The 13,150-nt window shown below is 36.4% G+C and overlaps 1 protein-coding gene across 1 annotated transcript in view; it reads right to left on the bottom strand.

Moving 5' to 3' along the window:
- Positions 1–2,161: 2,161 nt before the first annotated feature.
- The window catches only part of MED23 (mediator complex subunit 23), a 60,375-nt gene continuing 49,386 nt past the window's right edge, over positions 2,162–13,150 (bottom strand). The window contains exons 25-30 of the mRNA XM_006834725.1: positions 12,794–12,959; positions 11,636–11,708; positions 9,702–9,916; positions 8,929–9,049; positions 4,759–4,890; positions 2,162–2,329 (exon numbers count right to left, since the gene is read on the bottom strand). Of these exons, the coding sequence (XP_006834788.1) occupies positions 2,162–2,329; positions 4,759–4,890; positions 8,929–9,049; positions 9,702–9,916; positions 11,636–11,708; positions 12,794–12,959 (875 nt within the window). The remainder of the gene's footprint in view (positions 2,330–4,758; positions 4,891–8,928; positions 9,050–9,701; positions 9,917–11,635; positions 11,709–12,793; positions 12,960–13,150) is intronic.

The raw sequence follows: 13,150 nt of genomic DNA, 5'->3' as shown, positions 1-13,150 counted from the left end.
CCTGAAAGTTTGCTTTCTATTCATTTCTCTAGTTAATAATTAACTCTTTAAAGTCTATTGTAAGAAATGACATTACATTTTTTTTTTTTTAAGATAGATGTCCTTTGTTTTTTTTTTAAATTGGGTGATATATAGGATCCCTAGCCCCTGTGGCACTGTACGATCAGCAATATACTGTGACCCTCACGGTTGGCAGTTCAAACCCACCAGCTGCTCCTTGGAAACCCCACACATTATGGCTATGTGTTGGGACTGACTAGATAACACTTACCAACAGCAACAACATCATATAGGATATCCCTGGTGGCTCAGTGACTGAAATTCTTGGCTAATACTCAAAAAGGGAAAAAATGAAAAAGATCAGTGCCTCCCATGGGAAGAAGAAGTGGTGATCTGTTTCGGGAAAATTCTACTTTGTTCCCAGGATTTTGATGCGTTGGAACTAACTTGGTAGCAGTGGGCTTGTGTTTGGTTTTTTTTTTTTGGCAGGGAATGTGTATGTTCCATGGAAATGATAATGCTGATTTTGTTTGTACATTACCAGTTAATATATGTATCATAATTATTCCTATTTTAGGATTGCTGAGCAATATATTTGAGGCACAGAAATTTGAGAATAATATTTAAATATTGAAAATATTTAAAATAATTTTTAGAATAAAACTTCCGGAGAATTTTAAGAATAAAATAAGGCATTACATAAATTTCAAGTGGGGTTTGTATCACAAAGAAAGATTTGGTCTAAGTGACTGCAGTGATATAAGTAATGAGGAAAATGAAAATTTAGGAAGACTGTACTTTGAAACAGGAGTCTGAAGCATAGTTGGTTTGAAATTTCTCATAAAAAAACAAAAAAAAAAACAACCATGTTTCTAACAGCCACTGAGTTGGTTCTGACTCATAGTGACTCTGTATAGGGTTTCAGAGAAGTGGCTGGTGGTTTGAACCTCTGACCTCATGACTAACAGTCCAGATGTTGTTGTTCAGTGCCGTCGAGTTGGTTCTGACCCATAGCAACTCTGTACAGGGTTTTCGAGGCTGTAAATCATTACGGGAACAGATAACAGTCCAGTAGTAACTTTTAATTCCTACATCAATTTCTGTTGCCAACTATGATGTGTATGGCCCACGGAAATAGCACGGTTTTAGGCTGAAATCCAGCCAGCAGACACTCATTCAAATGAAGTGTTAAAGAATCATGTTGCTTATTCATTCAACAGATTTTTACTATTTTTTTAGTCTTTTATATTTTAATGACATTTATTTTTTCTAAAAGTAGTGTCTCAAACTCTAATAAACCCTAAAGGACTAAAATGAGTACTACATTTAGAAATACACTATTTTAAAAGTTTTAAGATTGAAAATACACAAATCATTATATCATTTGAAAGGTGAGAATGTCAACCTGGAAGAGGAATTAGCTTATTTTTTAAATCAGAGCATGGAGTATCAACCATTTAAGCCTGATTTTATTAATCTGGTATACTTCCACAGATGTTACTTTCTTACATGGTTCCCAACTTATTTCATACAGTAAGTTCAAGTTCAAAGCAAAGCAAAAAACTGCCAATCTACCTTGAGAGAAACATTAGACCATTAATTTACATGGAAGGCTACAACCTTTCTAAGCCATTACAAAAAGAATATGAAACTGGGTTTACTCTTGCAAAACAAGGAAACTTAAGAGTCCTTTATCTGGTCAAAACCCTAGATACACTGAAGGAGATTGACATATAAAAGGTTTTGTAATAATTAATTGTTTTACATGTTGTGGTGTTTTTTTTTTTAAACAACATATTTAAATACTGTATTTGTTATTAATAATAAAAAATAAAACCAAAAACAATGGGTAAAAGAGGAAAGAGAGGGAAGGCCTAATAAAAGTGATTGGATCACAGGTGCCTCTACGTCCCTCAGCAGTTCTCATAAACTGTTATGGATATGAATGGACTGTAGCTGATTTGATCTCTTAGAGACAAAAATACAGCTAAGGAGATGGAGTTATAAGGTCAATAGATTCACTAGGTGAATCAAAATACAACAATCTGAATATCACTGCTTCTGCTATATCACTTTATAGTAAGAAGATGTTCAGATTTAATAGATCTGAGTCCACGTTCAAAGACGGATGTTTCCAGTTCAACCACATTATGCTCTGGCTTCACTGAGCTCCAGGTAAAGACACTGGCACCTGATTAGGCTGCGGTGCTGGTGACCCACTACTTAAGGCTTGTGGAGGCACTGCTGCTGGTTCCATCTTGCTAATGTGCGTGATGAACCGAAGGCGAAGCTTCAAAGCTGGTTTTAAATTACAGATAATCTTCTCTACCTAAAAAAGGAAAACACAAATATTTTAACTATTAAAAAGTATTTCAACTCCTCATCTTGAAAGACGTGTTTTACACATCACCTGACACAAAAAACTGGGGTGAAGTAGAGGGGGTGATAAGCTTTTCTACATGTTTTGCGTGTTGACAAAAGAAGATACACTTAATTCTTTTTCACTCTCTATATGTGTATTACGAATCGGGCTGCTAGCCTTCTGTTCTGTGGGAGAAAAATGAGGCATTCTGCTCCTGTAAAGAGTTATAATCTCGGAAACCCTGCACATGGTTGCTGAGTCGGAACCAACTCCACAGCACATAACTGAAACCAAAAAACCTATATATGTATTTAGCATATATGAAGGAGTTTCAAAAAGTTTCTGGAGAAATTCCATTACCTCTTAATTCTACTTTCCCATAAACTTTTGGAAGCCCTTGTACATATGAAGGTAAGTCAAAAAGTATTGCTATAGAATCAAAGAAATTTTTATTAAACAAAACGAACAAATGTAAAGCTATTGTTTCTCGACATCTCCTCTCGCTAGGTCTGTATACTTCTGAAGGTGGTGTTTCCATCTCTGTAAGCCAATGCTCGCAGCATTCTGTACTCTTCAATTTATAGTCTATTAAAGTGGCAGTTTTGGCATCCTTGAAGAACTTAAATCGTGTTCCTTTTAAATGCTCTTTGAGTTTTGAAAACAAAAAGAAGTCTGAAGGGGCAAGATGAGGGCTGTTGGGTAGATGGGGTACGGTTTCTCAGCAGAATTCTCATAAGACAGTTCTTGCCACTCTCGAAGAATGAGTAGGTGCACTTTTGTAATGGAAGGAAAAAAAAATTTTTTTTTTTTTTTGGCACAACTTTCCTGGGCTTATCCTCAGCAATGGATTTTCCAATTTTCTTAAATTTCTTCATAGCAATCCCCATGAATGCCCTGTGTCCTTTTTAAAAAATCTATCAAGATTACCTCTTTAGAATCCAAAAAGACTCACCATAAACTTCTGAGATGCCCTCTCTGCCTTGAATTTAACTGGCCAAGCAGACCCTCACTGATCACGGAGACACGTTTAAACACGTTTTCGGTGAAATAAACCTTAGTAGCAAAGCTTCTGACTTAGTTATATGAATATGAGTGTGCACATATTATATATGCATACTCTTACAAAAACATATTCTTTTATCCAGTTAACCAGTCATCCCAGTACCAAAAGATAGCACACGCCAAACATTTCACACATCCAACAAGTTTATCATCCTTTTAAAATGCCATTTTCATAGAAGCATGAAGCAGGACTGTACTGAAAATTTCTTTGAATAACTCATATCAGCAACATTTATCTACTAAAGCTAATTTTTTATGTTGCTGTTGCTTTCCTTTATACTTGACATTAAAACAAAATACTAGCTCTATTTAAGGAAACCAGTGCATCTGCCAGTTTCACAATTTTCTATTACTAAAATATTATTTGACCTTACCAGGCAAGATTAATGCATTGTTTTTGTTTTCTATTCATCTTTAGGTCAGGATATGCTAAATAAAATATTTTTTTCTTGGTTCACACCTAACTCTTCTATCTTGTTGAAGTATAATGGTGTGAACAGCCTTTCCACCCATCTCCTCACCTCCAAGGGCAGATCCCAGTAGGTTAGGGTTGCTATAATAATCTATCTCCTTTTCCATTATCGAAAGGAATAACACACAAAATAGGAATGGATGAGGATATTAAACTTTATCTATCTAGCTTAACCCCATTTCTCTATAACAGCACAGATTCTGTTTTCTAAAGATAAGAGGTCCAGTTATGATTCAAGGAGATCTTAGTACCTTCACACAGCAATACTAACTAGGAAGTGCCTTTTCATATGCTGAGTCAGAATATGCCTCCCTTTACATTCACCTGTGAAGTGACAGTAAATCTAGGTGACAGCAAATCCAGTATCCACTCCATGTGGCAGCCCTTCTACTAGTGAGGGCATGAACAATTCCCGCAAACTAGTCACAAATTCTTCTCTAGATCACTCTGGCTTCTGTCCTCCAGTCATGCTACCATTCGTTCAGTGTCCCTTGTACCCAAACCAATGAAGAAAAAATGAGTATCTCCTTCATTCACAAAAAGACCTAGCTGGACTTTCAACTGTCCACAGCACACTGTTTCTTCCTAATGAGATCACTGTCAATTCCACAGGTTTTTTTTTCATGTCTTGCTAAAATATCAAGGAAGAAAAATGTGAGGAATTATAACATGTATTTACTTTAAAACTGTATCCAGAACATACATTCATATAGCCTAGAAGGGTCTGATATCAACATTTCTCCTTAACCACTGCCTCAAAAAATTAACTAAACAGAAAAACATAAACAAAAAGGCCAACACCATGGTTTCAAATTTTTAAAATTAAGTAACACTCAAGCATAATCAAATAAATTCAACATACCTGTTCTTTTACACTGTCACCAGTAAACATATACTTCATATGATACAAGAAGTCACAGATGGGATCCATGTAATTTAAGTGGGTGCTACACTGGTCTACATTCAGCAGCATGTCATAAAATGCTACCCCAATCTGTTAAATAATATAAAGACATTTCCATGATTCAGCATGATGTAGCTGGACTCCATTATATCACTAGCACAGGGGTATACTATGTTTGTTGAAGGAACTGTCCGTATCTTTATGCATATGGAAAGCACAACACGCTCTGCATTTATAATGGAATCCATAGTGTTACCCAGTACTTCCTAATAGGGTTTAAATGGAATTTCTCTTGATAACGTCGTAATTTTTCTAAAATTAAGAGAAATCCCCTTTCTAAAATCCATGGGACCACTCTACTGTCAAGAATTCTGGGAACTGCACCTTCTTAATTCCATTGGATTCACCACTCATCTGTCAGTCTGTCATACTGGGGTGGCCTATTGCTGTGCTGCCGTGATGGTAAAAGCTATGCCACTGGTACTTTGAATACCAGCAGGGTCACCCATGGTGGGCAGGTTTCAGTAGAGCTTCCACACTAAGACAAATAGAAAGGAAAAGGCAATCCATTTCTGAAAAATAAGCCACTGAAAACTATGAATACCAGGGAAACAGTGTCTGATACAGTGCCAGATGAGTCTCTCAGATTGGAAGACACTCAATTTTTGACTGGGAAAGAGATGACTCTTCAAAAAAAAAGGCAACCTTCATGATGGGAATGTAGTAAAGTTTTCAGGACCTTCATTAGCCGATGGAACACAACTCAAAATAGGAGGAAACAGCTGCAAACTTCCATTAATTATCAGAATGTGGAATGAAGAAAGTATGGAATCTAGGAAAACTGAAGTCATCAAAAAGAAACAAAGCACAGGGGTATCAATATCCTAGGTATCATGAAAGGAAATGGACTAGCATTGGCTACTCTGAATCACACAATCATATTACGCCAGGTATAACGAATTGAGAAGCATTACATTCATTCCTAAAAAGAACATTTCAAGATCTATCCTGAAATATAATGCTGTCAGTGATACGATAATAACCTTATGTTTACAAGGAAAACCAGTTAATATAACTATTATTCAAATTTACACACCAACCACAGAAGCCAATGGTGAAGAAAATGAAGATTTCTGTCAACTTCTATAATCTAATAAAATTGATCAAACGTGCAATTAAGATGCACTGATAATTACTGGTGATCGGAATGTGAAAGTTGGAAACAGAGAGGAAGGATTGGTAGTTGAAAAATATAGCTTTGGTGACAGAAACGAAGCTGAAGATCACAAGATAAGATTTTGCAAGACCAACAACAACTTCTACATTGTAAACACCTTTTCTCAACAACAAAAACAGAAACTATGTATGTGGACCTCACCAGATGAAATACACAGGAGTCAAATTGACTACACCCATGGAAAGAAAAGATAAGAGAAATTCAGTATTATTAGTGAGGTAAGCACACATACCTTCTAAAATAATAAACCATTTGAGATCAAAAGAGCAACATTCACCCAAAAACAAAATTCAGAAGGGTTAGGAAAGAATGAATGATGGGAACAGGAAACACAGATACGAACTGGGATAAGGGATGTTACACTGAGGGGATTATTCAATGATAAAACAAAATGTGTATGAACTGTTGGATGTAAAACTGATGATCTGCTCTGAAATCTTCCTCCAACACACAATGAAAGTTAAAAAAGAAAAAGAACATCATACAGAAAGAAAGTAAAAGATCATTAAAAAGAGAGAGAGAAAAAGAACAAAATGGACATCAGAAATATGCTCTTGAATATAGAGTAGCTAAAGCCAACTGGAAGAAATGAAGATGTAAAAGAGCTGAACAGAAAATTTCAAAGGGCAGCTCCTTTGAAGATAGGTAAAGTATTAAAATGAAATGTGCAAAGACCTGGAATTAAAGAACCCAAAGGAGAGAGTACACTTATCATTTCTCAGGCTGAAATAACTGAAGAAAAATTCAAGCCTTGAGTTCCAACATTGATGAATTCTATTGGTGAAATACCTAACGATACAGGAAACATCATAAGATGAAGAAATATACAGAATCTCTGTACCCAACAAAATAGGTCAATGTTCGACTATTTAAATAGGTAGCAAGTGATCAATAACTAATGTCACTGGAGGAAGAAGTCCACGGTGCAATAAAACACTGGAGAAAGAGACGGTTCTAGGAATTTGTGAAATATCAATGGAAATATTTCAGCAAACTGATGTAACACTGGAGGTATTCCTCTATCCATGCCAAGAAATTTGGAAGACAGTTTCCTGGTCAACCAACTGAAAGACATCCATATTTGCACCCATTCTAAAGAAAGGTGATGTAACAGAATACAGAAATTACAGAAAAATTTCATGGAAATCACATGACGTAAAATTTTGCTACACATAATTCAAACATGGGTGCAGCAGTACATCAATAGGAAACTGCCAGAAATTCAAGTCAGATTTAGAAGAGGGTGAGAAATGAGGAAAACATTGCTGAGGTTAGATGGATCTTGATTAAAGGTAGAGAATATCTGAAAGATGTTTGCTTGCATTTTATTGATTATGCAAAGACATTTGACTGTGTGGATCATAACAAACTACGGGTAGCCACTCAACAGAATGGGAATTCCAAAACGTTTAATTGTGCTCATGTGGAACCAGTTAACAACCAAGAGGCACTCATTCAAACAGAACAAAGGAGACAGGACAATGAGTGACTTAAAACGAGGAAAGGTGTGTGTCTGAGTTGTATACTTTCACTATACTTATTCAATCTTTTCTCAACAAATAATCTAAAAAGCTGGAATATGCAAAGAACACGGAAACAAGATTGGAAGAAGGGTCATTAACAGCCTGTGATATGCAGATGGCACAACCTTGCTTGCTTAAAATGCTGAGTTAGACAGCAATTTGAAACACTTATATATGAAGATCAAAGGCTGCAATCTTCAATATGGATTATATCTTCATGTAAAGAATATAAAAATCCTCATAACGAGATCAATAATCAACATCATGATAAATGGAGAAAGATTGAAACTGTCAAGGATATCATTTTACTTGGATCCACAATCAATACCCATGGAAGCAGCAGTTAGGAAATCAAATGACATATAGCACTGGGTGCTTGACTCAACCTATAGTATTTTCAATCACTTCATATGCGTGAGATAACTAGACAATGAATAAGGAAGACTGGAGAATTGATGCATTGGAATTTAGGCTTGGTGAAGAGTTATGAATACAACATGGATTCGCAGAAGAATGAACAAATCTGTTTTGGATAAAGTACACCTTGAATGTTCCTTGAAAGCAAGGATGCTGAGAATCTGTCACATATTTTGGACATGTTATCAGGAGGACCAGCTCCTGGAGAAAGACATCATGCTTGGTAAAGTAAAGGATCAGTGAAAAAGAGGAAGAACTTCAAAAAGATGGACTGACACAGTAGCTGCAACAATGTGATCAAGCGCAGAAACAACTGTGAGGATGGTTTAGGACCAGACAATGCTTCCTTCTGTGTATGTACATAGGTTCACTATGAATCAAAACCAATCTGATGATACCCAATACAGCTTGATAGTTCATGCTCTGAGGGACTATTTGTTTTCTTTTTCTCTACGACCTTCTTATGGGTGATTAAATTCACACATTCTCATGAGTTTAATTAACTGTTCTGTACTGAGGCTCTTAAAAGCACATCTTCATCCTTAATATTCTACTCTGAAACCCAACCTTGTTGACATTTCCCCCTGCCTAAATATATCTCACACCAAACCCTGTAAACACTATGTCCTCTCAAATTCTTTTACTTCTTACTAAACTGATTTTGCTACTAATCCTTAAAGAAGCTCTGGCAGTGTAGTGGTTACGAATCGGGCTGCTAATCTAACGATCAGCAGTTCGAAACTACCAGAGGTTCTGTGGGAGAAAGATGAGGCTTTCTGCTCCCGTAAAGATTTACAGCCTTGGAAACCCCATAGGGTCACTATTAGTCAGGAACACCCCTCCCCCCCCTCCCCCCACTAATCCTCATGAGCTTGAAAAACACTGGGACAGAAACTTAAATAAACCCTTTATAATTTAGTTTTACCACAAAAGACCCTAATTAAATTTTACCTCTATCATACACCGAGTTCTCTCTTGCTGAAATCTTTGCAAAAATGGTCCCACAAGATGGTATACATAAAGCAACTGGAATTCAGTCTTCACTACAGGAAGAAGCACTTCAGTGAGAAATCTAAAGTTTGAATATATTAAAAAAAAAAATCTTTTGTGACTTGCAACCAGTTGAATTATTTATATTTTGTTAATACAGCCAGCTTAAGTATTTGTAAAACTTGTAATAATTATCTTTAAGTTCCTTTTCATTTTATTAACAATAATACTTTTTAGATCTTTTATTGCTTTCATTTAATTACTGAAATAAATTATTTCAGATTTAAAAGTCATTCATATCAGTAATTATTAAATTAAGGAAAGTGAGTTCTCTGAAGTAAATAGAAAATGATCAATACAATACAAATGCCATTCTCAGTAAATCTGAATCCAAGTAATACCAATGTTATGGTCAAGAAAAAGAATCGGAAAATAGGTTAGTATCAGTTATTTCAAAGGCAACTTTGGGAATATATTTTGGAAAAAGCATGCATTGGACTAGTATTCTGGAATTTTAACAGAAAACTAGATACTTATTAGTATTGCTTATACAAAATTTTTTTTTCATATAATTCTAATACAAACAGCTTTCTGATTAAAACATTACTAAATATTTAATATCTAGTAAAATATTTTTACTTTACATTGTTCTAATGAATCGGAATATTAAACTTCATATGTAAATGAGATCAAAAACAAAAAGCCAAATTTCTTAAAGAAATCATAATACTTACTTTGGAATGAGAGAAAGCTGCCCAATGCTAGAATGGTGCCACACGGCATGAGCTAGAGCTAACGTATAGCTACAGTTCATCTCGGAGTAGGACTGATGACAAGCAGTGAAATCAAAGAGGCGAAACGGATAGCCAACCCATTCTGTCTCAGATGTCAAGCTGGGACTGCTAATAACACTCACAATTCGATCATGAAGGACAATCCAATATGGCTCCTTTAAAACCAGAGGAAAGCCTGCTGAAAAATATCACTTATCCAGTATTCAATCCCAAAGCTTAAACAATTCACATTTTCTCTGTCATTCAAGTTTCCTACTTATCCGACCTTTGTGTTGGTGAACATGGAGATTTTGAAATACAGTTGGGTGGCTTCATAACTGGTCAAACTACATCAACAATGCCTGAAAATCAGTATCTGTGAGTTAGAGGCTCCACATTTACACCAGTCCAGCTCTTTCACGTATCTGATATTTTTGCTGTTAAGTGCCGTCAAGTCAATTTTGACTCATAGTGACTCTGTATTGAGTTTCCAAGAAGCAGTTGGTGGGTTTGAACTGCCAACCTTGTGGTTCGCAGTCCAGTGTTGATCCTAGAACACCTCACCAGGAGTCCTGTATGTGATATGTACTATAAAATAGACTTTTCCAATACTTTCTGTGCAGATGGTACTGTTGTTGTTGTTAAGTACTGTGGAGTCGGTTCCGACTCATAGTGACCCTGCACAGGGTTTCTGAGACTGTAAATCTTTACGGGAGCAGAATACCTCATCTTTCTCCTGTGGTTTTGAACTGCTGACCTTGAGGTTAGCAGCCTGACTCGTAACCACTACGCTACCAGAGCTCCTTTAGATGGTACTATACACATATATTTTAGAGGTGTGTAAGGAAAAAAGTTATCCATAGAACTGAATAATCAAGCCTGTTTGCAGAGCACTGAGTTAGACACCAATATTGGAATTTTTAAAGCTATCTTAACGGATAAAACCAACAAATTCAATTTCATTTTTGAATTTAGGGAGGGGAATAAAACCTGCTTGATGTCTGCGGAACTGACTTAACTAGGAAGACAGAATTGTCGCTCACTAAACTAAAGGTAGTAAGTAATTTATTTAGCTCTATGGTGCACACCATACACAGGAGGGGACTACATTTGAGAGTCTGACATCAGGTCCTACGCTGGCAAAGAATGAGTAGGACTTAGAGAAGCTGACAGAACAAAGAAGAGTTCTAGCATGATGACTTCTGCCCTAACATATCAGAAGTATTTCTAACATGTCTCAGTGGAAACCTGAATGAGCAAGGCTCTAAATGGCCCAATGTATAACAGATTATGACATAAGAATTATGGTTGGATAGGTCAGATGGGACCTGAGGGTGCAGGAACCTGTCAGGTAGATACACTTATAAGGCCAAAGAGGCTAGAAAATAGGCACTGTATATTTTCATGCAGTAACATTATGATGTGTTGTTGTTGTTAAGTCCTGTCAAGTCGGTTCCGACTCACAGTGACCCTGTATAGGGTTTCCAAGAAGCAGCTGGTGAGTTTGAACCACCAACCTTGCAGTTCACATTGACCTTGCAGTCCAGTGCATTAACCCAGTGTGCCACAAAAGGACTTTGAAAATAAGAAACATTTATTAATGCGTATGATGTCTTGTAAGGAGCTCTGGTAGCATAGTGGTTATGAATCAGGCTGTGAACCGCAGGGTCAGCAGTTCGAAACTACTAGCTGTTCCGCAGGAGAAAAATGAGGCTGTAAAGATTTACAGCCTCAGAAACCCTGTATAGGGTCACTATAAGTCAGAACTGACTCCACGGTACTTAACAACACCAATGATGTCTTATAAAATGGCATCTAATAAATATTTTATTCTTTTGTCTATAAGACACATCTCCATCGTACTACAAAGCAGACATGGAAATGATTGAACTTACTGGTAGAGCAGTGATGATCAATCCAATAGCATTCATCCATGCTGTGATGTTCTCTCTAGGCACTAAAGGCTGACTACAAGTGAAGATGCAAGAAGAAACATGTCAAATGATGAAAATACCTTATATGGGTCACAATAAATATTGTTTTGAGAGCACATATAACTTGGAGGATGACAACTGATCTACTTCAACAAAACTAAAATGAATTTTTACTGATATAAGTCAATAAGTATGGCATGTTTCTATATACTCACACAGACACATACACACGTTAGGTGCCATTGAGTCTGTTCTGACTCATAGTGACCCTGGATGTTGTTGTTGTTAAGTGCCATTAACTCTGTTCTGACTCACAGCAACTGGTGGGTTTGAACTGCTAGCCTCATGGTTAGCAGCCAAGTGCTTACCCTACAGTGCTACACCAGTATTCCATATGTACATCTATATATCTGTATCTAATCTGCATAGTTGTTAGGTGCTGTTGAGTAGATTTTCAACTCAGAGTGACCCCCATGTAAAAAAGTAAAACTATTCCATCAGGTTTCCTAGGCTGTCATTTTTATGGAAACAGATTGTAAATCTTTTATCAGAGGAGCCACTAGGTGGGTTTGAACCAACCTTTCAGTTAGCAGCTGAGTGCTTACTCACTGCCCCACCAGGCCTCCTATACAGAGATGTACAGATGTGTGTGTATTTATAATGTATATGTGTATAATATATACACACACACACACACATATATATACATATAAATAAATATACATATTTATTTGGTTGTCTTCTTTAACAATAGCTGCTGGGCTGAAAAGACGATTTCTACTTCCTTAATCATTATCCTCTACTTTCTGCTGATCTTTACAAGGGGAATCTTGAAAGACTGTCTTTAGTGACAAGTTAACATTTCTAAGTTAAATGTCAAACTACTAATAGAGTAGAAGTGGGAAGAAACCCAAGTCTTGTGACTCTTTCCAGGGCTCATTCCATTACACCTTTATTACCCAAACCAAATTTAGATGCAGAAGACAGTTGCTATGCAATGCACACCATATTGGCCTGGAACATCACCAGATCTAATAGCACCCAAAAAATAAAAAACTAAACCAAAAATTCTGTTTACAAATAACCAATGACTCTTATTTCAAGAAACAAGATACATACCTTTTGAGGACGACATTTAGAAGGGCATTTCCAACATCACTGCCTGAAACAGCCAAGGCCATGAGCTCGACACACGTAACGTGCAGAGCATGGGCAGCTGGGTTGGGAAACTCATTGAATCTCCAGTCACAGTTTGGGAATGGGCCAGGAGACTTACCAGCCATAGGTAAAAACAATTAAAGCAATAACTATTTATTTTGAGATTAACGGCTTATATTTACATAGACCATTATAGTTTTCAAACTATTTTACATGTAAGCATCTGATTTGACAATCAATTTATCTATGATCCTAAAGAAGTGATTTACCAAAGGTCCGAGCAAGTAAGGGACAAATGACCGTATATATATATATATA

This window comes from Chrysochloris asiatica, unplaced genomic scaffold (genome assembly GCF_000296735.1).
Source record: "Chrysochloris asiatica unplaced genomic scaffold, ChrAsi1.0 scaffold00013, whole genome shotgun sequence".
Lineage (NCBI taxonomy): Eukaryota > Metazoa > Chordata > Mammalia > Afrosoricida > Chrysochloridae > Chrysochloris > Chrysochloris asiatica.
Note: the sequence above shows the minus strand (reverse complement) of the source record. Positions and strands in the feature narration are given on the sequence as shown.